General features: G+C 38.9%; 1 protein-coding gene across 5 annotated transcripts in view; it reads left to right on the plus strand.

The window, feature by feature from the left end:
• MCTP1 (multiple C2 and transmembrane domain containing 1) overlaps nt 1-27,607 on the plus strand; it is a gene marked incomplete at its 3' end in the record, with an annotated part of 170,454 nt that overhangs the window by 11,655 nt on the left and 131,192 nt on the right. Inside the window, exon 1 of one of the 5 annotated variants that reach the window (XM_081930149.1) lies at nt 5,244-5,432. The exons of the other annotated variants lie outside the window; for them this stretch is intronic. Within the exon in view, the coding sequence (XP_081786275.1) occupies nt 5,421-5,432 (12 nt within the window). The 5' untranslated portion in view covers nt 5,244-5,420. Of the gene's footprint in view, nt 1-5,243; nt 5,433-27,607 lie in introns of those variants that run through there. 5 annotated transcript variants of the gene reach the window in all.

Raw genomic sequence — 27,607 nt, forward strand, 5'->3', positions numbered from 1 at the left:
GTTTTGAAGCTGCATCCCTTGCTGTGGAATTGTCAACCCTGGTGTTCGTTGGACATTGAGGTGGCTCTGTAATGACAGTTGCTCTGAAGATCTTCAGACTTTTATTATGCTTTGTTGATTTACAGTGTAACTCTGTGCATGTTACATTGAGGAATGGAACTTACTCTCAAATAAATGTGCATGTGTTTGCAGCCTTAGATTTCTTTTCAAAATAATAAGTGTCAATATTTAAGATAGAAATTCTTTAGCGAAACTCTTAACTGTTGGATTAGCAGCCTCATATAATCAACATGCTTACAGCCAATTAATGCAAGAAGGGGTTAAGACCATCGAGTAAGCTGTGCTGCCAGGTCATTCCACCTCACCTTGAGAAGGATGGTTATCAAGCCTTTGTTCTTCTCATTCCACCATGTGAACTCTACCAGTAAGGAGGTCTTAAGATGGCCACACCAAACTAAGACCCCATGGCTTAAGCAAGCTATCCTTGTGTTTCTATACAAATAATTTTGAAACATTTATCACTTTTGGAACATGTGTTTTACTGACTATGCGTTCTTAACTGCTGTATGGAAAAGCACATAAATCTGACCTTGGTTTGTAAGTAAACCAATTTTAACTTACCAATGTATGGTCTCTTTCTATGTTAAGGGAAGAGGGGAACTTTGGAAGCAACTTAGAAGGGAATATTTTAAAGATTAAACAGCCTATATTTTTGCATTTGACTTTGCTGCATGTTTGTGATTTTAAATCTCTGCTTGGGTTCTCTCACAAAAGAGCACTTGTCCCAAACCTGGATCTTGCCATCCAGATAATTCACCTATTTATACTCAGTTTTTATCTTTAACCGAGCAAACACCAGCACTAACTGAGACAGTACAAGCCTTAGCCTTCTTTGTGGTGCCCCATGCTGGGGGATGTAACAAACAAGTCAGAGGCTCAAGTTGTTATCCAGTCCAGCCACTCCTGGGTGTCAGGATAAGATCCTCATAGTATATGCAGTAAATATATTGTCCATGTTTTCTGACACTTGGTTTATAATTACTTGATTATAAAAACACAGGTTTTTCACACTGCAGATAACCTTATTTTAGGAGTGGTTTCATTTTGGTACTGCCATCCTTCTGAACACTGACTTCTAACTGCAATATAGGTATTTGCCTCCCCATGGAAATTAGTCTAGCCAGATGCTACTGCAGATACTCTCTCTCCCTGCCCCCATCCTGTGTATCAGTGAGTTGCACTTGAGATCTTATCTTCTGCTTGTTTAGCAATTTCCACTTTAGCAATTTGCACTTCAAGCTCCTTATCCATTTTCTTGGATTGAGACCAGCAAGGAAAGCATATGGTATTATTTTCAACAGGAAAAAACAACAACCCCAGCCACTTTCCATATATAGATCAAAAGAAATACTGCATGCCTTTTTAACTGAATTACATATGAGAGAGTTAGTTACAGTTATGGCTTTGCCGCTCACATTTGCAGCAGTAGAATTACTGGGCGAATGTACCTTTGACAGTGTAAGATGTTCATGTACAGGTAGATCTATAATAATTACTTTGGCTGCTGAGTGCAGCAAGATGTACTGAATTCCTGGACTAGTGATTCATGGTAATTTGTTTGGTGCTTTTTGGAAAGAAACTCAGGTGCAATCATTTAGAAGACAAGCCTAGAAAAGTAAATATATACATATAGATATATACATGTGTGCTAATTTATCTCTGCTTTCTTCTTCAGTGATTCCATTTTATGGGGTTGTGACGGAGCATTCTTAAAGCACATACCATTCTTTAGCAGATGCTGCATATCTTGCTGATTTAATCTGCACTGGATTTGTTTTAAATGAAGAGTGGCATATAAACTATCAAAAATGTGTTGAGGGGGGAAGCCTTGGCTTGGGGAAGCTTTTGGGACTGACATGTATTCTGAAAATGGTGTGTTGGTACTATTGACAAGATGTTCAGAAGCCAACCTTCTGCTTTCTTAAAAATAAAAATTTTAAGCTGCTTAGAGACATAGGTACACAAGGGCTGTCCATTCTTTCCCCATAAAATTGTGCTTGATACTTGAAGAGGGCGTATGCTGGTACTGATGCATTACAAGTAATACCTAGTTTGCTTTTAGTTAGCCAATCCCTCTCTTAAAACTGGTTTATCAGTCACTTGGCTGACTCATTTTTGTACAGGGTATTTTACTGCTTATATAGAGCCACTATTCAAAAAGGCCTTCAACAACATTACATGTCTGGATTTCAGAGGCTTTCTAAATCAGAAATACACAGTCAGCAGTTTATTAATAGGCTTGCTATGTGTCAAGAACAATGTTCATTGAGAATACAAATGTCAGTGGTACCAGCAACCTGTGGTCTATTTTTATTTATAGGTGAAATGTTAGCAGCAAGTGAGTTAACTCTGCAGTAGCTGGTCAAGTGAAAAGCGTATGTAAAGTCGCTGAATTTATTCAGTGTTGAAGAGACCAGAGGGTCAGCAGGAGTTGGTTTAGGCTGCTCAGCCTCCCTCTTGCTCAGCCTCCCCACATAACAACTGACTTGCGGGTAGCGCAGCTGCCACAGCCGCTTTCCTGTATGTCCTCCAGCCTGCAGGTGGCCCCGGAGCTTCAACTCTGGATATTTTGGTCTGCATTGGAGAGAGCGCAGGGGAGATAGCTGAAGAGCAGGTAAAACCAGGTGTTTAGAGGCTATTCACAACTTTCACAAATTTCGCTTGTGCACACGGGGCCTGGAATGTAACCCCCACGTAACTGGGGAGTCACCTGTATTGATAGGATTTGCCTTAGGGAACCATAATATTATCAGACAAGCTCTTGAGTGTATGTGTCGCTACTATATTAACCTTCTCTGCTTTATTCTAGCCTTCATTTAGGGATAGAAATTGCCTCTTTGAAGAACTAAGAAACTGCTAATTGTAGATAAAATCTCTCAATCCTTGCTCCTACATATGGGCTATACACACATGTTCTGCAGGCCATGGGATCGGTGTTCATGTATAGGAAAGGGTTCAGTGCATTTGGAGGTTATCTCCCCTTATAAGAACACTGCTATTGCTAATTCCAAACAAGCAGTGCAATTTAAAAGGAAAAACAAAACCTGGAATGAACTTGCTTGGGGTGTGTGAGAAAACCTTGGGTGAGAAGGGGTCAGAAATAAAATAAAATTCTGCCACAAAGCACAAGATCTGAAAGATTTTCTTTAAATGAAACAGGCAGGCTAAAGACTGTCTCCCACTTTATTACAGGTTTGCTCAGTTGGAACAGATTTACAGGGGACCCAATGATTCTTCACAGTACAACTCTTAATAGTGCTCTGCATCGAATTCTACACAGGAGACCCTGGGGCTTTTTTTACTTTGAAATTTGTCTTCACAGCTGAATAAATAGCTATAGAGGTGGCAATTGTATTGTACCAGCCCAGCACTGCAGGGTGTGATTTCTTGTTAAAGAGAGCAAATGCAGTTAGTATAACCGCAAAGTTTCAGTATTTATGTGTGTCTGTATTTGCAAGGAATATATTTTGGGAATAGAATTTCAATGGGGGGAGGGAATACAAAGGGAAGCTAACAGTTGGCCCTTAACCAAACTAAATCCCAAGGTGCCCTCTGTAGTTGACTAGCCATATGGCAGTTTGCTTTCGCAACTGCAGAAGCTGTCAAGCAGCCTGCACAGAACGTACACATGGAATTGCAGTGAAGATGACAAATGAGGGACTTGTTCCCGTCATGTTTGTGCCTTTGCCACAGGAAAGTTTAAAAGAAATAAAAGTGCTATCTTCTCACGTTTAGTCTCCTAAAATACAAAGTCTGCTGAATAAATTCTGTTTCCAGTGCTGGAGCTTAAGGCAATGCAAAAATACACTTTATGGACCTTTCAATGCCACATTAGATCCCTGGATATAGAGAGAGCATAAGGAATACAATGAGTAGGGGAAACACAGCGGTGTGTTCTAAGTTACTGTGTGTCTGGTGCTGTTTTGTTTTGAATATGAATTATGCAATTGAAGTAAACAGCCTCTCCTGCCCCTCCACCTCTTCTGCCACAAATCTTTCGTGCATTTTTGTGTTAGTGTGCAGCTAGCTACGCTTCTAGGGATGCTGTGTCAGAAGGGAAATAGGGGAGACTTGAGGAGCTTACAGATGGCCCAATCTGCCAGTTATATTGACTCATGTTCCAGTTTTCAAGTGAGGAGGGGGAGCAGAGTGTACGGAAGCACATCACCCTCCCCTTCTTCTACTGAGCTAATTAGAGGTTCATAACCAGTGCCCAGATTAAGGCATGGAAAATAGGGGGAACTTATCAAAAGGAGCTTCCCTGAGTAGAACTTCACCACTTCTTTCCCAAACTCACGGAGAGCTGTAAATGGGATAAAGGAGATGGGGTTTGGCATCTTTTCCTTGACCCCCTTGTACGTTTACATGTAATTAAATGAATACCTAAACAGAGCTCTGCAAAGGCTCTTGTCAGTTTCAAGTCAGATATTTAGTTGGGACAAGGGACAGGGCCTTCTCCATGGCCACACCCAAACTTTGCAACTTCATGTCTAAGGAGGTTCCTCTTACCATCTCCTTGTTGGCCTTTCACCGCAGTCTCAAGACTTTCACATTTAATAAATTATTGGTCCTTTAGAGACTACTATAATTATGCAGTCTTTTTAGGACTTTCGTTTTCGTTTTTCACTCCAGCTTATTATTATTAGTTAAACTTCTGGATTTTATCTGTCTTTCCCAGTATATTGCTGCTTTCAGCTCTCAACACATTGCAGCCATTGTGAAATAAAGCATCGTTCCTCCTGACCTCCATATCTCTTTTGATTGTTCTATTTACATTGCCCATATTGCGGTTCTGACTACAGAAGGAAGCATCAAAATTAGGAATTTAAAGTGTTTCCCCCTCCTATCGGTATATGAATTTAAATTTCCTAGTCCGGGGATTCTCTGTTTTCAGCGGCTGTAATAAATAAATAAGAAAGTTGCTCAATGGGAGCAATTGGACTGTAATCTAAAAAGAATTTTTGTGCATTTGCAAAGCAAGAACTCTGTGCACAATTGGTGTGCACAATTGGTTTGGACTGTTTCTGCTGTAGCAGTTCCTGTTGCTGAAAAGACAAAACCACATTGTGAAAATTACTGTGGCAGAGGAAACTGCGTTCGCATGCCTTCACTTCTCCTTTTTTACGTATGTATATTGCTATTGTGTTTCACATCTGTAATCTTGTTCCTTCTGTGATCATCTTTTCTGCAGTATCTTATTGTTCCCGTTAAGACTGTTGCATTTTAAAGGCATTGACACTAATCTTTCCAAACACTTGGTGCTGGAACTTTGCCCTCAACTTTTAGCCTTTGCTATTTCCGTTCTGTTCTCAGTGTTTATTTACTGCTGAAGTCCTAGATGCTGTGTGGAAGTGTAGAACATGCATGCTCTGGTAAGTGGGTCATCCTTTCTTAGTAGTTGCACTAAGCTTTAATAATTCACACTCTTAATGGCATTTGCTCCTCTCTCTAATAACATTAAGTGGATTACTGAAAGTGTGTGTTAAGCGTCAATACAAACGTTAACTGGAAGAGTATGTATGAATTAGAATAAAAATGAATATGATTTTCGTGGGGTAGTCAACTATAAAAGAAACCATGGCAGCAGTGCTGCTTGTTTTGATAGCTCTCCTCTAAAATAACATCTTATATTAATGTAGGCAATGACAGTAACCAACCTAACAATATCTAAGTGTGAGAAATTTGTTATCTGTCAACACTGGTGCATACTGACCTCCTGAACTAATTTGTGAACCAAAACACCATTATCGTTCAGATTTCATACTTCTTCAATTTTTGTTATACTATTCTTGGCTAAAAATGTGGGGAAATGCACAATATATATTTTAGGTCAAGATGTTTTTTAAATGATTACAATGAGAGAAAATATGTGTTTTATTATAAAATGCTATTTAAAATGGCTTAAATAAATGTTTCTTTTAAAAAAAATCCTCAGATTTAATTTAGAGACAGGAACAAGGCAGCCAGATTATAAATGAAACTTACAAATGAACTTGCAAAATTGATATAGGCAGGAAATAGTCTGATTGGTTCACTCCTAGTGAAATGCTTGGGACCTCCTTTTAATGCTGGGTGTCCAGGTCTTGCTTCTGTCTTGTTAAGCTCTTTACTTTCCAAAACTCTGGCAATTTTCAACAGAAAAAAGCCTCAGTGTTTTTTACTCAAATATTGAGTGTGGCTATGTTTCTGAACTTTTGTAGTGAACTTACCTAGGGTGCACCTCTGTGTCTTATGTCACAATAATGAAAAGTACACCCAAAGTCACAGAGAGGGTAAGGTATCCCTTGTGGATTTATAAAAGGAAAAACAAGCAAACTTGGAAGCCTCATTGCACAAAATCCCTCTACTTATTTGCCTGTAATTTGGCAGCTGCCATCCCTTCAGAAGAGGTTACTACTCGTTGTTGTTGTTGTTGTTGACATCTAGCAAACAACAAATAAACACGACATATAAATCAAACATTTTAAACACAAGAACATTTGAAAATAGTCCCGTTAGTACAGCTAATAATTTCAAGGCTGCCAGGAACAGTATATTACAGCCATTGAATGCCTGGGTGAACATGAATGTTTTTAAATTCCTCCTGAATGCTGTTAATGGCATAATAAAAATGTCATCCCATCCTGCAAAAAAAAAAAGTTATGTGGTTTTCAGATTGCAGCCAATGGAGAAGGCCTCTGAAATCAATGGAGTTGTGTGTGTTCCCTCCTGTGGACACTCATTCTTTGGGATATGGTTCTCCATAAACTAATATAAATTACAGAATGCAAACATTAAATGAACTGTTAAGTGTTCCAAACTTTGAGTGCTTAAAAGGGTTGTCTACCAGTATTAAGGGTGAATTAGCCTCTCAAGGCTGTATAATTGGCCTGAATCTTTATTCATCACCCGCCTTGAACTGCAACTACTTACCTATTAGTCAGATAGGAATCTATCTCCAGACTCTTGTCTCAGAAATACTTGTGGTTCTTGTGGTTTCATAGACTCCAACAAAATGCCTCCTCAAATGGTCTTTCTGCTTTAAAGTTCCAATACTTTGCTACTTCAGAGTTAGTCCCAAATATCTGGATACTGTTTTTATCTTCCTCTGGTAGGTGCATGATGTGAAGGGCAGCAGATGAAATTAGGCCAAATCTTCATTGATTGGCAGCGGGCAAGATAGGGGTTGGCATGGCTGTAGGGCCAGGATCAGTTGTCATTCAACTACCCAATGCTGGTGGAATAGAGTCCACTGGGTTGGACTGAGACAAACCCATTCCATGGGAATCAGTTCATGCTGAATCTTGTTGTGGTGCAAGTCAAGCTGGCAAGGTCTTACTGGGCGAATGGGATGAGAATTTCAGCCAGGCAGAGACCCCAACCCAAGCTTGGGGGTTCCATGGCAATTCCCCCTCAGGCTCCTTAAGGGCTCCCATTTTACTATGTTGATCCAGCCCAATGCCATTTTTGCCCCCCCCCCCAAGTCTCCCACCTAACAAAGAAATCCATAATTTTTACTGAGGGAAAGGTGGGGGGAAAACCCAATCATGGGCCAGTCAGGTTGGGAGAGAAAAATAATTTCCGGCCCTATCAACCAGCTACCCAAATTGCACAGTGAAGGGTCTAACCTGAGGATGGGCAGGTGGGAATCCCGTGGGGCAAAATGTCCCTGAACTCCAGAATGGGGAAGTCTTATAAAGGCTTCTACCTCCTCTGTCTCCTATTGCACCCATAGTATTCTCCTTCAGGCCCAAGCAGAGATCATGGTATAGGCAAATCTGTTCTTATTTGCTTCTCATTGGCCCACACACCACTGGGCAGAGGGGGACCAGGACCTAGTTAGGCCTGGAATGAGGCTAAAATCCTTATGGTACACTCCTAATAATAAGAGCATGGTGTAGTGGTTAGAGTTGAGCTAGAACTGGGCAGCCCCAGGTCTCTATGTAGGCATGTAGCTCAGATGACCTTGGGGTGGTCTCTCTGTCTCAGCCTAAGCTCGTGATGACCCTGACCAGAATAAAGTGAGAGAACCATTTAAGGCACCTCAAGTTTTCCCCAGAGAAACTATGGGATATAAATGTTTCAGTGTGCCACTAGAGAGGGTAGTTCTATTCCAGCTAATCACAAGGTTTACATTTCCTCGAACTGGCAAAGAGATGATGGAAAGCTAATGACTATTGGAGATAGAAAAGTTTTGAAAGGATTTTGGATGGCATTAGCCTGAAATGTCAAACGTTTTTGAAGTTCATTGATCCATGTGACATTTTCTTTTGGTCTTCCTTAGATGGTGTATTGCAGTAAAAATGTACTTCAGAAATAGACAGATTTTTATTGGACAGAAAATGATTGAGAGAATCAGTGTGTCTAAAGCTGACTTTAAGATTGGAAGGCAGCAAAAGGATTAAAATAGCAACATTTTAAGCGGGCGGGGGCGGAGAAAGAAGTTCAAGGCAAATGTGGTTGTAGGAAACGTTTAGATGTATACAAGTACTGTACATCTTTTGCCACACCTGAGAGGAAAACCCCTCAAGCTATCTAGTATTTACTTATTTGTGATCGTTTGTAAGTCTTTATTGCTATCTTTGCTTATCAAACAATTTTTTTTTGTAATTAGCTAGTTCATTTTTTTTTTGTCCTAGCAACAACAACAAATGCATAACCATTCTGTCTGCTCTGTAAGCATTTCCAAGACAAGGCACACCTCTCTCTCCTCTGAGTTTTTCCAGAAATTTTGTGAAGGTACGTGTTGCTGTTTGCAATTGACAGTCCTTCAAAATCTGCTTGGTTACCTTTTAATAGTGACAGAACTTTTGATCCTGTAGTCTAGTCATTGCAGAAAGGGATTAGTGGTCCTGCGTTCACAGCACAGTATTCTGTAGAAGTAAACATGTTTTGTGTACTTTAGTCTGCCTAACTAGTGTTGCAGATTAGTAATAAAGTGGAGACTTAAAAGTGTGTGAAAAGAAACTGTTCTAGATTTCTAATTATTGAACTCTTTTGCATTGCTGTTGCAGTAGATGCTCCTAGACAGTTTAATATTATATCTCAATACGGTAACTCCTTGAGGCCCATCCTTCTGAGTATTCCATTTTTGTGTGGCATCCACCAAATATGAAATGTTTATGTCAGATTTGATTTATTATTAAAGTGTACTTAAGTAATGACAATGGATTTCTGCAAGATAAAGGTGCATGCCAGTACTGGCACGGGTTGTTTTAAATTATTTTTAATGTTTTAATGCTGTAACCTGCCCTGGGACCTTACAGTAAAGGGTGGGTAATAAATTAAAATAAAAATAATACTGAGTTCAGTTGTCATGGCTATTCAGTAAATTACAATTCGTGTGTGTATCTAATTGCATTTATAGCCCATCTTTCCTCTAAAGAGCCCAAGGTGTTGCAGATAGCCCCTCCCCTTTATCCTCACAACAACCCTGTGAGGTAGATTAGGCTGAGAATGAGTGACTGGCCCAAGATCACCCAGTGAGCTTCATGGCTGAATGGGGGATTTGAACCCTGGTCTTCCAGCTGTCTTTGCTTTATCTTGATGCAATTTGCACCTGATTCCTTAACATTTTTAATATCCTGACCTACAGGATATTAATATCCTGACCTACAGGATATATATTAGTCTTCACATGCTTTATTGTGATATGCTCTATTAATGGGTTTTGAAGAAATACATTTTTAAAAATCATTCACTCTTTTAAAAAAGTTAGTTGAGCCCTTAAGAGATTTTCATACTTAGATATTTTGGGCATGCTTAACAGAACAGTAAGTCCTCTAATTTAAGAACAAATATTAATTTAAACACTGATTGATGTCTTGGTGGCAAACTGTTAATCATACTTAGTTGTCCTCAGCTGCAAATCACCATGCTTATTCACTTAACTTCAGCATTTGTTTTCTTTTCAGTAGATTCTATTTTTAACAAAGAAAATACTACTGAGTAAAGAAAACAATTTTGAGTTTTGTATTTTGCAGTTGTCACAAATGAACAAATTGCTTAGAAACTTTGTATATAGTTAATCCTTGACGAACATTCTGTGATTACACAAAGTAATTAGTCATCTTCTAAAATAACCCACGGCTGGAAACTCATGAATTTAGTAGCATGTCATTTGAATGTCTTTGGTCACAGTTCTGAAACTTAATATTTTGATTAGTCATTTGCAGCAAATACATAAAATTTGAGATGCAGACATTAAGAAATGCCAAGCAAACTAGGTTAAAGATGGCCAATCCACTAATGGTAAAACTAGGCATGCTTTGAGAGCCTCTCTTGAATATAAAATGGAAGATAGGTATTCTGAATAAATAATAACATAATTAGTAATTGTGTGAATAGCTTTTAAAAAGAAAATAAAAAGTATGATTATCAGGACAGATAGTAACTTTGGTTAGTACTAAATTCAATGTGCAAGGGACCTGAATTTCCTGAAATAGTTCTTGCTACTTATACCATTGCCTATCTACAAAGTGATTTTCCTCCATTCATTGTGAATACTACATTGTATTCCCTCTGGAGCCAAGCAAATTGTAACCTTGCATTATGATGATAGTCTATCCCTGGATATTTTAAATTGGAGGGCAAAAAACTGAAAGCAGGTCAATCAAATGGGGACCCACAATCACATGTTGCAGGATATTTTGTCGATGACTACTGCCCATTCCTGTTGGTGAAAAATAAAGCATTATACTGGGGAGACAACAAATGGTGAGAAGTAAACCTACTCACCATTGCAGATGCTGAGTGGCCTTGGCACCACTAGCAGAAACTTGACTGGTTGCTGGAGGTGATGGCTATCTCTTTTTCCAGTATTGAAAATCTCTCAGAGGACCAGTGTTCCCTCTTACCTTAATGTCCAAGCAGGAGCCAAGTTTGGGCAGGATGAGGATGGGATTTGAGGGGCAATAAAAAGCACTGAAGACTAGACTGTACAAAGGTGAGGTGCAAGTATTGTACCGTTTGTAAAATTGCAGTTGTATAAATAGCTTCAATAAATAGAGTTTATGGTGGGGGGAAAATTCTGAGCTTTTGTGGTCTATGCACTGGTAACCTTCTACAGTGGTACCTTGGGTTAAGAACTTAATTTGTTCTGGAGGTCCGCACAATTTCTGTTCTCATCCTGAAGCAAATTCTTAACCCGAGGTACTATTTCTGGGTTAGCGGAGTCTCTAACCTGAATCATCTGTAATCTGAAGCTTCTGTAACCTGAGGTACCAGTTTAGTTCGATGACTGCAATGTACTGTACATGGGCTGCCTTTGAGATTAGTCCAGAAACTTCAGCTGGTACAGAATATGGCAGCTAAGCTGTTAACAGGAATTGTGTGCTCTGATTGCATTATGCTGTTCCTTGCCCATCTGCATTGGTTGCTGATTCTTTTCTGGGCCCAATTCAAGGTGCTATATTAACCCTATAAAGTCCTCCCTGACCTGAGGCCCAAGTACCTGGCAGAACATCTCTTTTGTGTATGCATCTACCCAGGCCTTAAGGTTGCTGTAAGAGACTCTCCTCCACCTGCCAGTGCCTTCTGAGGTGTGAAAGCTGGCAACAGGAGAGAAAGCCTTCTCAGTGATGCCCCCCCCCATCTGTGTAATATTCTCTCCAAAGAAACTTGTCTTGGTGCTCATATATTGTCATTTCAGTGTCAGCAAAGAGTTTTCTCATTTCTCTTAAGGAGTGCTTTGGAACATTAATTTTTTAAAAGAAATTATTGCATAGAATGTTATGTTGTACTGATCAGCTATATGATGATGCTGTTCTGTTAGCTTCTGTAATAAGTTGTACATTACCTAGAGGCTGCAGCAATAGGTAACTTCTAAATTTGTTAAAAAGTAACTTTAGGTTCCCTTATCAAAGTACATGTATACTGTGTGTACATTGTGAGACAAAGCCCTATATTCTGATGTACCCTAGGTGTCTGGGTTTTGGAATCCCTACTCAGAAAGCAGAATTTTGGGTTTTGTCTCCAATACACTTTGCCAGTTTGATCCTATTTTTACCATAGGCTAGCTGGTCTAAACTGACTAGACTTTTTCTCAAATGGAAGTTCTGAGCCATTAAATGGAAGCACAGAGATGGGGCTTCCTTACACTCTAAGACATGGGTAGGCAAACTAAGGCCTAGGGGCTGGATCCAGCCCAATCACCTTCTAAATCCAGCCTGCGGACAGTTTCGGAATCAGTGTGTTTTTACATGAGTAGAATGTGTCCTTTTATTTAAAATGCGTCTCTGGGTTATTCGTGGGGCCTGCCTGGTGTTTTTAAATTAATAGAATGTGTGCTTTTATTTAAAATGCATCTCTAGGTTATTTGTGGAGCATAGGAATTCGTTCATTTTTTCCCCTTCAAAATATAGTCTGTCCCGCCACAAGGTCTGAAGGACAGTGGACCGGCTCCCTGCTGAAAAAGTTTGCTGACCCCTGCTCTAAGAGACTGGTCTCAGATTTCCATGAATATGTGAGGTTTCTTCTTGCTTCCTTTGACTCTTCAGAACCATCCCAAAATGCAACATGATTAAAGCTTCTAACTTGATAAACTAGGATAGCATTATAAAATTGATGATCACTGTTTATCCGTTAGTTTACCAAACACTAACTGTTTTGCCTGGCCATAAACTTTACAAGATTCTAGTGGAGGCTATTTGCATGTATCCTTCTTCATTAGAATTCAATATGCAAAAGTACTCCACATGTAGTTCTCAGGGGCCAAATTGAGATTGGGAAATGGCTGGGCTAGCTCAAGACACCTTGCAGTAGGCTACTTCCAACACTTCAGCACAGCTTGCTCATGGCTGGACCTGACACCTGCATGCTGTCCCACTAAAACACACTTTACAATGTTGGAGTAGCAGGACAGTGGCAATGGTGGCACATGCATACGTTTTGGAGCAGAACAACACATGCACGCTTGCTGGAATGCATTGCCTGGCTACCTCTATCTATTCACTTGCCCAGGGGCCTTTCCCAGTGCTACTGCCAGTGTTGAATGAGAGAATGTGACTAGGCCAAGAGGACAAGGCAGGCTAGGTCAGCGACAAGCACAAACTCAGTTAGGTGAGAATGTCCTTAGGGCTTGGGAGACCATCTCAGGACTCCCCATGGTTCCCACAGGCATTAGTTGCCTGGGGCAACTTTCCAATTCTGTCTAATGATAGGACTGGCTCTGTGAGCACACAAAACCCGCCTAATGGCAAGGGATATCCGTGACTAATCCCTTCAGCAGATAATATCCAGAGTTAAAGCTTCACTGCTGTGTTGGATTGCTGTTGGGTGTGATCAAGGCAACCTGTTCCTGCCAACTGCAATTGAGAACGTTGGGCATGTATGAAAATAAACCATGTTGTATGTTCAGGAACATTTGCCATTGTAATGTTGAACCATCAGGCAGGGTAGTATTTACATCTTAGGAAAATAACACGTGTTTTTCCATCACATATAACATCATTAAATCCCCAGTCACTCCTTATCTGGCTATAGGTATGCCAAATCTTGGTATCACAGGTTTTAGATCTAAAAGAACTTTTCTTGTTCAACATACTTTTTGTTTATAAAATGTGACTTCCTTTCATAAAATATCAGGGTGGTGTGCAGTATGTATACAGTATAATGTAAAAACATAGGCAGCAACTGCTTTCCTCTTTATTTGAGGCTGCCTGGAATAATCCACTTTTTGCACCTTGTTAACATTTGTCATGTTCCTGAAAAACAAATTTGTTGAACCTATAATAATGAGAATGGAATAGTATTACCGTCTGTCAACCAAACAGGTATTCTTGCTCTCTTAACTCTACGGACTGGATTGTTGTCCTTCCATTTTCCCACAGTTAGGTTTTTTCAAGTTCTTTTATTCCGATGTATCAGCAAATTTTAAACAAATGATAGACTCGTTCTGAGTTATAGGTATGTTTTTTTCCTGACTGTAAAACATTTTGGACTATCAGGAAGAGAATGCATTCCTTTATTCCAGTAGGAGGTATAAGTAACTTGAAAGAGCTAAGCCGGGTTGTACACCTGTTCTATTTTTTGATGACTATTTGCATTAACTGCAAGAAAAACATGCAAAGTATTGCAAATCTTCCTTGTTGACAGCACAGTAAGTCTCATGTTCTGCAATCTAAGGCTACTTCATGTAATTTGACAAGATAAGATAAACACTTAACACACTCCTCATTTTGTGTTTTCTACAGTTTGTTCATCTGTTGATTTTATCTATATAGTCTTACTATTCCTACTTGGTGTTGTTTTTTTTAATCTGTTGATGTTATCAGTAATCTTTTCGGATTATTTTATGTAAATCACTTTGAGGCCTTTTTATTATTAAACAGTGTATAGTCTGGTTAAATAAACAATAATTAAGCAGAAGATCCTGAGCCCCAAGTGGCCCAAAGGAGGACCTGCGTGGCTTGATAGTTCAGGGCAGTAACTGCATAATCAAAAGGTCATGGAGGTGCCCCTTTAGTTAAGGTGTGTTGCAACAACAACAGAAGTTACACCATTTAAAGCCTAAAATTCTGTATCTTACAAAATGATGCCTGTTGAGCTTATATCTTGAAAATTCATCAAAATCATCTGCCTGATTAGGTCTTACTGACATCGTTAAATTTCAGACTGAGCAAATTACCACAGGTTCAGCAAATTTAAAAGGTCTAAAAATTGACATGTTGATCTTTTTCACTGTTGTTTATACTGGCTGATATAGTATATACTTCTTTCCTATTTTGGTGGAAACTACTGGTGTACTTCCTTCAGGGTCGTCAAGGAAGATACACTTTCATTGGTTTGGTGAAGTTCTGAGCTCAAAGTTACTAAGGGCGTGTTTGCATTAACATCTCAGAGAGCAGTGAAATGGGTTTCCTATCCCCCCAGTTTGTTTCACAGGGCTCCCCCCTCCTGCTCTTCAAATAAGCCTGGCATTACTAATGTCAGATGCATTTCTGTTTATGTCTTGAGTTTGTTGTTTAACGTTCTTTGAAATTTCTGCTTTGCTAGGTATGGAAAAAGAGGACCTTTCTAAATCCTCTTTCTTTGCTTCACTTCATTCTGTCAGTCTCTGATGTATGATTCGCAAGCTGCCTTCTTGCTGAAGCCTTGCAGACTTGATAGTTCTAGCAGTATACTGATTTTTCTCAGTCCCTAATCAATGCTGAACTTCAAGTCAAGTGATTAGTGCCAGTCTTGAGAAAGGAAATAAGTTTGAAAATTAAATGTTAAAGTTTTGCTTGAGATGGGTATTGTCTAGCCAGAATTAAGAAGCAGATGTTCAGAGAAAATATTTGTGGTGCGTGGAGAAATCACCAAAGGAATATCTTTAGGAAAACAAGGCTTACTGTGGTTTAGAATTCTTTTTTAGAAAACAAATCCTTCAGTAATTTCCAAAACTAACTATGAGTAAAGGAATTAGTAAATGACTAGGTGAAGTTTGTTAACTATTTAGTACAGTGGTACCTCAGGTTACATACACTTCAGGTTACAGACGCTTCAGGTTACAGACTCCACTAACCCAGAAATAGTACCTCGGGTTAAGAACTTTGCTTCAGGATGAATAGAAATTGTGCCCATTAGCTAAAGTGGTGCTTCAGGATAAGAACAGTTTCAGGTTAAGAACGGACCTCCGGAACAAATTAAGTACTTAACCCGAGGTGCCACTACTGGGTTCTCTTCTCCCTTTTCTTGTGGGAAAAGTTTTTTATGCAGTTGCTTCCAGTACTCTTATGTGGTTAAAAAAATTATATCTTATTTACAGTACTTAGAAATTGCTTTCACAGGAGCTCAAATCAGGTAATGTAAAATCAGCAAAGCAGAAACCGCCTTCAACATAATTAAAATGTAATATTGGGAACCAAAGGCAACAATTAATTGTGGCATTTCCAGATGAGATGTCCAATGCATCATTTCCCTCTGTCTTGTGGGATGATTGTCATTTTTTGCAGCCTGATGATGTGGACAGGATAAGTATAGCTTTGGATCCAACCACGTGCTCTCTGGATCCCTGCCCATCTTAGCTGTGTGGCTAGTTGGGTTCTGGGTGTGGTAAGTGGATCACAGTGAGAAGGCATTTTATTTTACTGTTATTAGTTTATTAAGTTTGTATACCATCCTTCATTCAAAGATCTCAGGGTGGTTCACAATGTAAAATTACAAAATAAAAATACAACATGCATCATAAAAACAAGAACAAAACAAACCCATAGCCCTGCCTCCCATAAACAGATTTAAATTGACATAAAATGTTGATCGTGGTGCCTGCCATCTTGGAGGAAGCAGCTGTGTGTCTATTCTGTAAAAGCTTTGGATCTGATAGCATGTAACAAGTACTGTCCAGTTGCTAATACTCAATTTTGGAATAAGGTGGCAATGAGGGTCATGGTGGTAAAACTATTGATGTTTCTTGAACCTGACCGTGCCTAGTGTTTCTGATTACAATTCTATGATTCTATTCCTTTAAGAAAGGCAGAGTTGGAAGGGACCATGAGGACCATCTAGTGCAGCGCAGGAATGTTTTGCCCAACATGGGGCAAATAGTTTGTCCCAACCGTGAACTTAAGAGTCTCGTGCCCAACTGGGCTATCCCTCAGGACTTTCTAACAGTCTAAACAGGTGCAGTGAGGATTTAGAAACACGCCGATAACACAGGAATCTGCTTGGTTCCGCAGATTCTCCTTTTGGGCTGTAAAGTTTCCATTTTACTTGCTGCATTTGAAGCTCCTTTTCAAGTTGTGCTACCATGTTTACTTTTCAACCTAATTTCCCCCATTTAAAGAGTCGATTAACTCGTTTTACATGTATGTGAAAGTAAGTAATGTGTCTTCCCATACCATAGGTGTACATGAATGCAAGCCATTGTGGTTCCTCAAAAGCAAGGAATTGCATAGATGGAGAGCAGAGGTAGATACTGTTTGAGCATTTTTCTTGTTTTTAACTTGATTTCCAGATGATAAATTTAGGATTGCACTCTTAGCGGGGCTGTAACAAGGCATAGTACCGAGGGCAGTTTCTAAAGCATGTTCAGTCCTACCTGATTGCTAGATGAGTTAAACCTTTTTTAAAAAAAACCTTTATAAATTATTATTATTATTTTATTAATGTTTTTAGAGTTATAACCATTCTTATAGTAGCAGACTCTCCTGAGCCTGCAAACAGCACTGCAAACATTTTGCAGCTTTACAGGGATAAATAATAGTTCATTCCTTTTACTTTTTGATGTTGTTCTACCTATGCCTAGAGCAGTGACACATAAACTGGAATATCAAACTTTTGAAATTTATAATCTTGTGAGAAGTACAGTTTGTTCAATTCTCAACTTGCTGTTTAAGCAGTGACTAAGATAACATTTAGAATTTATTCAGTTTATGACTACTTCTCTCTGATTGTAGGATGTCCAATTCTACAGGAAGTTCAACTGGACTAGAACAGGATTCTTTTAATGTCATTGAATCCAAACCATTTAATAAGTTTTGACTAATGTGTGCACCCACCCAAAGTGTAATTAATCACAGAAACCTAAAGCAAATATCTAGTGTGTTTATACACTTATAGGCTTCTAAAGGCTTTAGCCAGCCACCTCTGTTGTACGGGGAGCAGTTGACAGAATCTTTGTCCATTGCTTTTAGGGCTACATTATTTCTTTTTTATAATAATAATAATAATAGTTTTTATTAAAGATGTTCTTTGTTTACAAAAGTACGTGCATTGTCTCTCTTTTCAGGTTGTGTTTTCTACAGACCAGTTACATTTGTTATAAAACATAAGTGTTGCATGCAGTATACCAAACACGCCCTAGGCCACCCCCAACCTCTCTCACTTAACGAGGAAATATAACAAGCAAATAGAAAGAGAACCTACCCAAGTGATGTTGACTCTAACCCTGCTCCACCAAAGTAGGCTATGTTCCATTCAGGATGCAAATTGGGTTCCGGAATGGATCCCGTTCGCATCCCGAGGTACCACTGTACTTGTATGAGTTGAAGCCTTTCTGACGTTATTAGAGTGGCTTACAAAAATCAGTATCAAAGGTAGTCTCTGTTCTCATGCTGACAATCTAAAATGACATGACACATGAAAAAGGAATGGGAAGGAGAATGATATATTTAAGTTAAACAGTTTAAATGTATATTATGTGATAAGATGATAGCAGTTTGTTTGGGAAAAGGACTATAGGGATTTTGAAAAAGAGTGGGAACCTTTTATATTATACTTGCAGAAACGAAGAAATAATATTGACCTGATGGTAGGATTTAAATAAACATTCACAACTTTATGGATAGGAAAAAAATAATGTAATGTAAATAATGTAATAAAAGGAAAAATACGATATTTGTAGAAAATAGAAGAATATACTAATGAGGTTAATAAAGCTCATTAGTTGAGGGAAGTTGAGGGAAGTCCAAAAGGGGGGAGGCAGAGATGTTATGTAAGTTGTATGTTATAAGTATATTTGTCATGAGAGAAAAGAAAATTAATTTAAAAAATTTAAAAAGATGATTGCAGTATGAAATGAATTATATTCAACTGCACATCATAATATGAATTGCATTTTTAAAAAATAGCACGTGAAACAAACTGGACTAGTTGGTTCTGGTTTATCAGACCAGACACAGCTGAAAAAAATGGCAAATAATTCTTTAATAGGAAAAACAAAGCCTAGAAACTACTGAACCAAGCAAATGCCTGCCGATATTAGTCTCGTAGCCCTTATGAGAAACACTCAGATATGGGTTCTAATGTGTTTTGGTCTACAAATATAAACACTGGTATGAGGACTAGCAATAAAACATCTTTAATCTACAGAGTGACAGTGTGTATAGCAGTTTCCACCCTTCCTCTGCTGTAAAAGCCCATGTGACCTTAGGACATCTCCGCAAGTTATTTTTAAAATATTAGTAACCCATAGAAAATAATGGTTATGTCTCTAAATTATCAACCACTATGGCAAGCTGTTTCTCATGTCTAAGGCCTGTTGTTGCAAAGCCTAGTACCCACTGTTGTTAAAGAATCATGGTTTTAATTGCTTGAACTGAAGTACAGTGGTACATTGGTTCCCAAACTTGATCCGTTCCGGAAGTCTGTTCCAAAACCAAAGTGTTCCAAAACCAAGGTGTGCTTTCCCATAGAAAGTAATGCAAAATGGATCAATCCACTCCAGACTTTTAAAAACAACTCCTAAAACAGCAATTTAATATGAATTTTATCTTAAGAGATCATTGATCCATAAAATGAAAGCAATAATCAGTGTACTGTACTATAAAAAAGACAGTATTGTAGATGATAAAAATTAAAATTATTATTTTTTCTTACGTGCACTGATGATAGTCATTGTTTGGATGGGGGGCTTTTATCCATTTCTGTAGTCACACAATCAGTCAGTAGCTTAACTGGGTTCCACACAGTCAAAAAAACAAAGTCACAAGCCACAGTCACAAGTCAGTCCCATAAAACAAAGAACAAGTCGTAGTCAAAAAAATGAAAAAGCCACAAAAACGCAAAAAATAGCAAAAACAAAAGCTCCAAATATCACCTCTGTGTTCCGTGGGAGCTCGGGACTCAACAGCCAACAGACTCAACAGGAAGCCTCTGATTAACAGCGAGGGACTCAATTTACAAACTGAATACACTCAGCAGGAAACAGAACATTTTCAGCTTCCAAGGCAAAGTTCACAAACTGGAACACCAGCTTTCTATTTCCAAGTTGTTCATAAACTAAGCTGTTCTAAAACCAAGGTACCACTGTAATAAATCATTGCACAGCAAATGCTACACTGGCTGATACAGAGAAACATGTTCCCTCAGATACTAGAAATCTAATCCATCCATCTGCTTGCTGTGATGAACTGTTGGAGTCAGTATAAATACTTACTTGCACACAAAATTATGCCCTCACTTATATTGTTACTAATGCACATTTTTGGAAATGTCATAATTGCACAGTAGTGGAACATTTTATTGTGTTAACTTTAACTAGAGTACTTAAACACACTGCTTTATTTTGTAGTAGCCAAGAAAGGAACACAATGATTTGATTTTTAACAACCTCCATTTGAAATAACTAGCCAGATTGTTTGTGTCGGGGAGTCCCAACAAGTTTTGTTTTGTAATTCCTTAAATACTTAGTTCCAATAAGGTTATTAAAAAACAATACTTGGTATTGGGTGGTTTTTTTGTGGGGAAGGGGTACAATTTAATAATGCAATCCTATTCATGTCTCAGAAGTAAGTTCTGCTTAGTTCAGTGCTTCTTCCTTCCTGGAATGAGTGTACAGCATTGTATTATAAAACCATATTTTGAAACAGTAGGCAATTTTATTTCCATAATATATATATATATATTCTTGCTGTTCTGTTTTTGAAGGCTGGTTGAGGGGGGGAACACTGTGTTTTATTATTAAGCCTCTTGCACACAAACCTCAGTATATCACTATGTGTTGATTTTCCTTGTGGTCTTATCATTGGATTCATTCAGCATTACATTAAACAAGTAACTACTTGTTTCCAAACTTTAAAAAGGTTAAGTCGCATTTAATTCTAGATGTTTACATGCTTATAACCTCTGACATGAAGCCTTGGTTAGGACTCTTCCCTAGTGCTTCAGCATTGCCAGTCATCAGATTAATTACGGTTCACATACCAGAATTAAGTACATGCAAGAACAATGAATGTCATTAATTTTAAAGAGAAAAAAAATAAGCTTCTCTATGAATATTTATACTCATATTTAAGCTTTGTTTATCTTAAAAATGGATTTTATCTTCTGTTGTTGTTTAATTTATATTCTGAACTAATTCTTGTAAAAACAGCAGGAGGACTCCAAACTATGGGTGATTTTATTTCATAGATGATTTTTAAAGGATAGAGGTAAATGACAATATGCATGCAAAACAAAAGAACCTGCAAGGTAGTTTTATTAGCCATTCTAGGAACAAGACTTGAGATGTTACAGCTCTTTCCATTTACTCACATTTAATGCAATATTCAGTACCTGGAGAGCTGCATCAATAAATCTGTATTTAAGATCTGTCAAGGTTTAACTTAATTGTGCACTTTGTCTTTCAGTGAAGCTTTTACCGCCTGTGTATCTTCAGCCGTCTGTATGTTGAGCCGGAGCCTGATCCCCCCCACAGTAATTTCCTTGTGCATGTGGTTGCAACCAATTTAACCATGCAAATGCCCCAAATTTAAAGCTTTTGTTTCTTAATTACATGAACAGGCTTTTGACAGCTCAACTGTTTAGATACTCACCGAGTTAAATGGGCTTGAACTTCTACTCAGTTGGGTATAGAATTTCAGCCTTAACTTCAGCCCAGTTATGCTTTAAAGGGAACTGGTTATGCTCACCCACTTCATCATGAGCATCAATTTTAGCAGCACCTTAAAGACCCACTAGGTTAGTTCTTGGTATGAGCTTTCGTGTGCATGCACACTTCTTCAGATACACTGTGTATCTGAAGAAGTGTGCATGCACACGAAAGCTCATACCAAGAACTAACCTAGTTGGTCTTTAAGGTGCTACTGGAAAGATTTTTTTTTTGTTTTGACTATGGCAGACCAACACGGCTACCTATCTGTAACTGGATCAATTTTAGCTTTATGTTTAAGTGAGGAAACGCTTGTGGTGTGGCCATTAATGCGTCTACCCCAGCAAGAATCCTAACACAAAATCTTTCTGCCAAGAAATAACCTTTCATAACAATCTATATACAGTGTCTCTGATGTCCTGTTCCCCTCAGTACATATACTGTAGGACAGCTCAGGGTTTTCTTTTGTTTTTGTTTTGTTATGAGCCTTGAAACTGAATGGAAAATTTATATTTGATTAAAAATTTATTAAGGATGTGTGCCGATTTGTTCTTACTGTTAGATACCCTTCTGTGTGAGGACAACATTGTGGCTTTCATCTTGCCTCTATAGATAGATCGAAAGGGAAATAAGTTGCATTCAGGCTGAAGTGAAGCCTTTGATGTCACGGGAAGGCTGCCATTCTATTAACAATGAAAAAACAAAACTAAGATTGAGACCTCCTATAGAAGGCAGTTCTCCCAAGGCACTTTCACTCAGCATAAAGATCTATCCCAGTGTTTCCCAAACTTGGGTCTCCAGCTGTTCTTGGACTACAACTCCCATCATCCCTAGCTAGCAGGTGATGGATGATGGAAACTATAGTCCCAAAACAGCTGGAGACCCAACTTTGGGAAATCTATCTATCTAAACAAGTTGGATCTAGGGGCAGATGCACACCCTTGAAGTACAGATGTAAAGAAGCTGTGGTTCTCCATGTACTCGCATCTCAGTTCCCATCATTCCTAACCAGCATGGGCAGTAGGCAGAGTTGTAGTTGAGGAACATCTGGATGTCAGCAGGTTCCTCACCAATCCTGTAATAGATCAAGGAGAGTTCAGAACCGGAGCACTTCATATCTCAGGAACACTTTGGATCTCTTCCTAACAAGGTGCCATCTTGTTTCATGATCACATTCTCTTTTCTTACCTCTCCCTGGCCCTCACTCAATTATGTATATTTGGGTCATGAGTGGCTAGCTTTCAGTTTGCCCCAATTAGGACTGTTCAACACAATGTGCGATGTTACAGTGGCTCCAAGTTGCATTACAGCTATAGTATAGTAACACTTGCTTAGAAAAGAAATTAGTGTAACTATGTGGAGCACTCAAGGCAGGCGACAGTAAAATGCATAGGTCATGAAAAAAGAAACTGGTAGAAGGTTTCTTTTTCCGTTGAGGATCTTTCTGAACTTCTTACCAAATGCATATTAGATGTTGACGGAACAGAAGATCTCAAAACATGGGCCAATTAAGCGAACTGTTAATGGCATTTTACAAACTATAACCAGCACTGTGAATAGCACCTGGGGATGTATTGGCCACCAGTATAACTGCTGTAACCTTGGAGGTGTGCGCCAGCCACATTCAGCAGCTAGTTTGCAGTGTTCTGAAGCAGCTGACATTTCTGAACACTATTCAAAGGCAGCCTGTTGAACATGAGCATGTTGCACTAATCTGACCCTGAAGGAACTAAGGCACATGTTAGGATGGGCAGATCTGACACCTCCAGTAACAAGCATAGCTGGCACATCAGCCTCAGCTATGCAGAGATGTTCCTGAGTGCAAATCCATCTAAAATGGGTTGTGCCTCTCTTATCTGAAGTGCCTTCTACCAACCAGGAACATATCTATATTGTTTGGATTCGGCTTCAGTTTAATTGTTCTCATTCCAGTCCAGTACACAAGGCATGGATTCAGGAGATCAGTAGCAAATTTGGATTAAGATGCAAAGGAGAGTTATAGTTTGGTGTCATGTGCATATTAGTAGTACAGAACTCCAATACTTAGGGCAAGCTCTGACCAGTGGTTTCTTGTACACGTGAAATAGTATTTTAAACCACTAACAGAGAAGAGCTTTGTAGGTGGTGGTTGGAGGAGAAGTGGCACACTAGCCTTTATTTTTTAGACAGACAAGAACTAATCAACATAGCCGCATCCTGGACCTCGTCACATAATAGAAAAGCAAAGAGGGTGTATGTTGACATCTTTGAGTATGATGGGAAAATATAATTGTCCCATAATGTTATTCTACTTAAGAGTTTAGAATGAGCCTCACCATTGACAACATATGAAAATGTGAACCCAACAGGGGACAGTGATATGTAGGAACAGGGACTAGAAAATATGGACAGTTGCGGCGTATGACAGACTTACCCCAAAAGTCTGACTCATGAGTAATTCCCATTGAAATTAGTACCGTAATTGCCTTATATGAAGTCTGTTTGCCTGATACAAGTTTACCTGAAAAAAGTTTGAAAATGCTTTATTCAGCCAAAACTTTAGAGCTGAGGCACAATCATGACTATAATTTAGTTCAGAAGTCTTGGGAGTAATTATACTACTGGCAGAATGAAAAATGTCTGCAAGTGGAGAAATTGTAGAACACAATTTTCTTTTTCCTATTTGAGCAGAGGTTCATTAAAACACAGCATTTTATCAGATAGGAGGAAAGAATAAACTGAATAATAGATCCTAATGCAAGCTTCATCCTTATTTTGGAAGCCCAGGTTATTGCAAATGTAGGAGTCAAATATTTCTGTTCTCCAATTTATTTAAAAATATTCAATATTTTGCAGGAATCTCAGTGCCACAGAAATATAAAAATTGTGTGTAAATTCTTCAGAAAAGTTCAAAAGTATTCAGTGCTAGTCATACTCATTGTACATCAATTTAAATTAATTAGTATGTACAACTTCAGTTCATTAATTTCAGTGTATCTACTCTGAGTAGAATTTAGTTGGATATAATCCTCAGTTGGCAAACATAATTTCCTCCTCTTCTTTTAAACAGTCTGCAGGCGTGTGGTTCTTACTTGGGTCCACTTCTGCTGTATTCCATCCTTGGCACACAAAACAGAGAAGTGACTGTTCTGGTTTGAAGCATTCACATAAGTGGCATATTGGGCATGTTGCCATGTTGCCACAGTCTTTCTGATTCTCTGTTCTCTTCCTGTCCCCACCCCTTTCTCTTCGTACTAGACTCAACCGCCTAATGGCACAACTCGTTCTTGGCTGAAGCAGTTGCCTTAATAATAGATGGAATGTCATTGTTTCATTTTAAAATAATAAACAGTCTTTTGAGAGAAGATTAAGCACTGAAGCTGATTTATATGATTTACATGGCCCTTTTTCATGTCTGTGAAGCCTAGCATTTGGGTCCTACTTGACTTGATAGTCCATCCTTTTTTTCCTTTCTAATGCAATGACATAGACACGCATGTCAAAATAGTGAGCCATCATCAAGCCACCATTTCCGTCCCATAAATTTGGAGTACTGCAGTGGGGCAGGGTGGATGGAGAAAGTATATTTCAGTAATTGTTCAGGTGACAGCAGTTCTGAGTGAGGAGTAGAATTCTAATTAATAATTCAGTTTTGCAAATAATTTAGCTTTTTCAGGATGGAAGTACCACTATAGGAAAAATCATATTGGGCCATGTTCAGCTAAATCATTGTGCTAGCAGAAGCTAGTGCAGCTATTCCTAGTAGTTCAGTGGGATTACAGTGCCCTCTCCATATCCCTCTGAAAGGGATTTGGGTTGGGAGAAGGGTTCCTTCCTTCAGGGGAAGGAAAGGAGAAATTGTTCCATTGGGCAAACAGAAATGTTTGCACTGATGGAACAGTGTTCTCAGCATTATGAATATAAACCACAGAGTTTTTGTTTGGGTGAGTGTTTCAACACCAGAGTTGGATTAAAGTTAGGCTTTTTCAGATTGGTGCGTTTCTCCCTCCCTCCCTCCCCCCTCCCCCCCAAGATTGCTGTCTCCTTGCATGTTGTTGTCTAGACTTGCATGCACAAGACAGGGTCTTCTAAAGTAACTATGGAAGTCTTTCCCAGCAAGACGCCTTCTTTGAAGGTCTTTAAGTGAACAGCAGAGGCTTATTTATTTCAGGTGCCTTTGGGGGTGGGGTTTTAAATATTACTTTGCCCCAAAAGATATTTTTTTGTAGTGTAGTTGAAACATAATGTCAGGTAATAGGAACAGTCTTTATTATCTCATTACAGAATGACATTTTGTGTGTGTAGCCAGGGTTTTTTTCTGTAAGAACTTACGGGAATTCTCATCGCCATTATAAAAGAACAAGGGCTGCGTTCATGGTGAGTTTTGGCACCTCTTTATTTAGAAAAAATAGCACTATGTGTAACTTTTGCTGGTTCACTAAGCAAGCCTCTACAGAAGCTCAAGAGGGACAAGGTACAGTGGTACCTTGGTTTGCATACATTTTGGATTACAAAAACGTCAAACCCGGAAGTGCATGTTCCAGCTTGCAACCCTTCTTTGGATTGCAACCCATTTTTTTTTATTACGAGCAAAATTTTTTAGGAGGCTCCATTGCAAAAGCGTGCCTTGGGTTACAACCTGTTTTGGTTTACAAACGGACCTCTGGAATGGATTATGGTTGGAAACCAAGGTACCACTGTAGAACTGAAAATTACAGAAACCTTCCTAGTGGTTGTTTTTATCATGGCACCTCACATAACTGGCTTCTTAAGGCTTTGCTGATTTTAAATAATAGTATGCTGGTGTAATTATTTTTCATGATAGTTGGGTTTATGACTTTTGTGGTTTTGTATTGTATCATGCGTGCAATTTGTTAATTTTTTTGTGTATTAAATGTCTGTTGGGAAGGTAGCCAACCTAACAAGTTGGTTTATGAATCTTAAGCATTCATACCCGCTTTTGTACTGAAAGCAGCCTGATGCACTTTTATCACGTCGTCAGTCAACAATTCCGCTGACGCTGTTTTAGAAGACTGAAATCATGAACTAGCATTGCCTGTAATGGGTGGTCAGTCTGTGGGCTGGGTGCCACAAATGGTAGGTGTTGGTCAGTACATATTTTGTTGGGATACTTAAGGGTACAGCAGCTTCTCCCCCCCCCTAAAAAAATGTTTAAAGTGTGGCACTTACTGTAACAACTTCATGCTGAGTACCAGTACCTTTTATATTTTTTATTTTAAAAAGCACTGGTGTTGGTGCAGACATAGGTTTATGCAGACTTTAAAGAGAGAGTTCCATGACAGAGGAGCAGAAGTAGGAAGATGTCTGCTTTCACTGTTAACATAGTTGATAGAAATATTACATCTGCACCAGGTCTGAAAGATGGAAAGATGGAGAAAGCTTTTAATGGAGAAACCTTAGATTGCATTGCATTCCTCTAATAAGAGATGCATTCATGAGCTTTTTTTCTGGAATGTATATAATTTTACCTTGCTCTTCAACCTTAAAATGGGTAGTTCATACAGTTTTCTTTATCACTACCATTCTGGTAATTACCGGTTGGCAACTTAACACTGCCAGAAAAGGGAACACAGATTTGCATAAAACTTGCATATGTTAACTTGCATGTATAGCTGCAAATTTAGAAATCACTGTAATTTAAATACATACTATTTCTGCCACCATACTATGGAAGTCTGAGGGCCAGGTGACCCTGGGGATCTATCTGCCTGTATGGACTGCAATCTGGGTGCTAATTGTGGATGGGTAACTTCAAGACACCTGCTCTCCCTTCTTATTATTGGGTCTTCATCTTTAAACCAGACTTGAATTGGATGACACTTCAAATAGGGGACAGTCCTCTGTAAATTAGAACACAGGGATTTCCTGGGTAATTAGTCTACAGTAGTAATTAGCTTGCCATAGTAAGCATGGAAGTGAAGTGACATCTTTTGAATCAGATCCTCTGTGTTTTAGCCATATAATTTTAGTGCATGTTAGGATTAAACCAGTGTGCTGTTTTTCACCATGAAGTTGTTATAGTAAGTGCCATACTTTTAACAACTGGGGGGGGGGGGGAGCCTCTTGGGCTTGCTGATTGGAAGGTCAGTGGTTCAAATCCACTCGACAGTGGCAAGCTCCCATTGCTCTGTCCTAGCTTCTGCCAAACTAGCAGTTTGAAAGTACACTAGTGCAAGTAAATAAATAGGTACCGCTGCGGCGGGAAGGTAAACAGAATTTCCATGCTCTCTGGCTTCCATCACGGTGTTCCGTTGTGCCAAAAGCGGTTTAGTCATG

This window comes from Podarcis melisellensis (genome assembly GCF_964234715.1).
Source record: "Podarcis melisellensis genome assembly, chromosome: 11".
In the NCBI taxonomy this organism is placed as follows: domain Eukaryota; kingdom Metazoa; phylum Chordata; class Lepidosauria; order Squamata; family Lacertidae; genus Podarcis; species Podarcis melisellensis.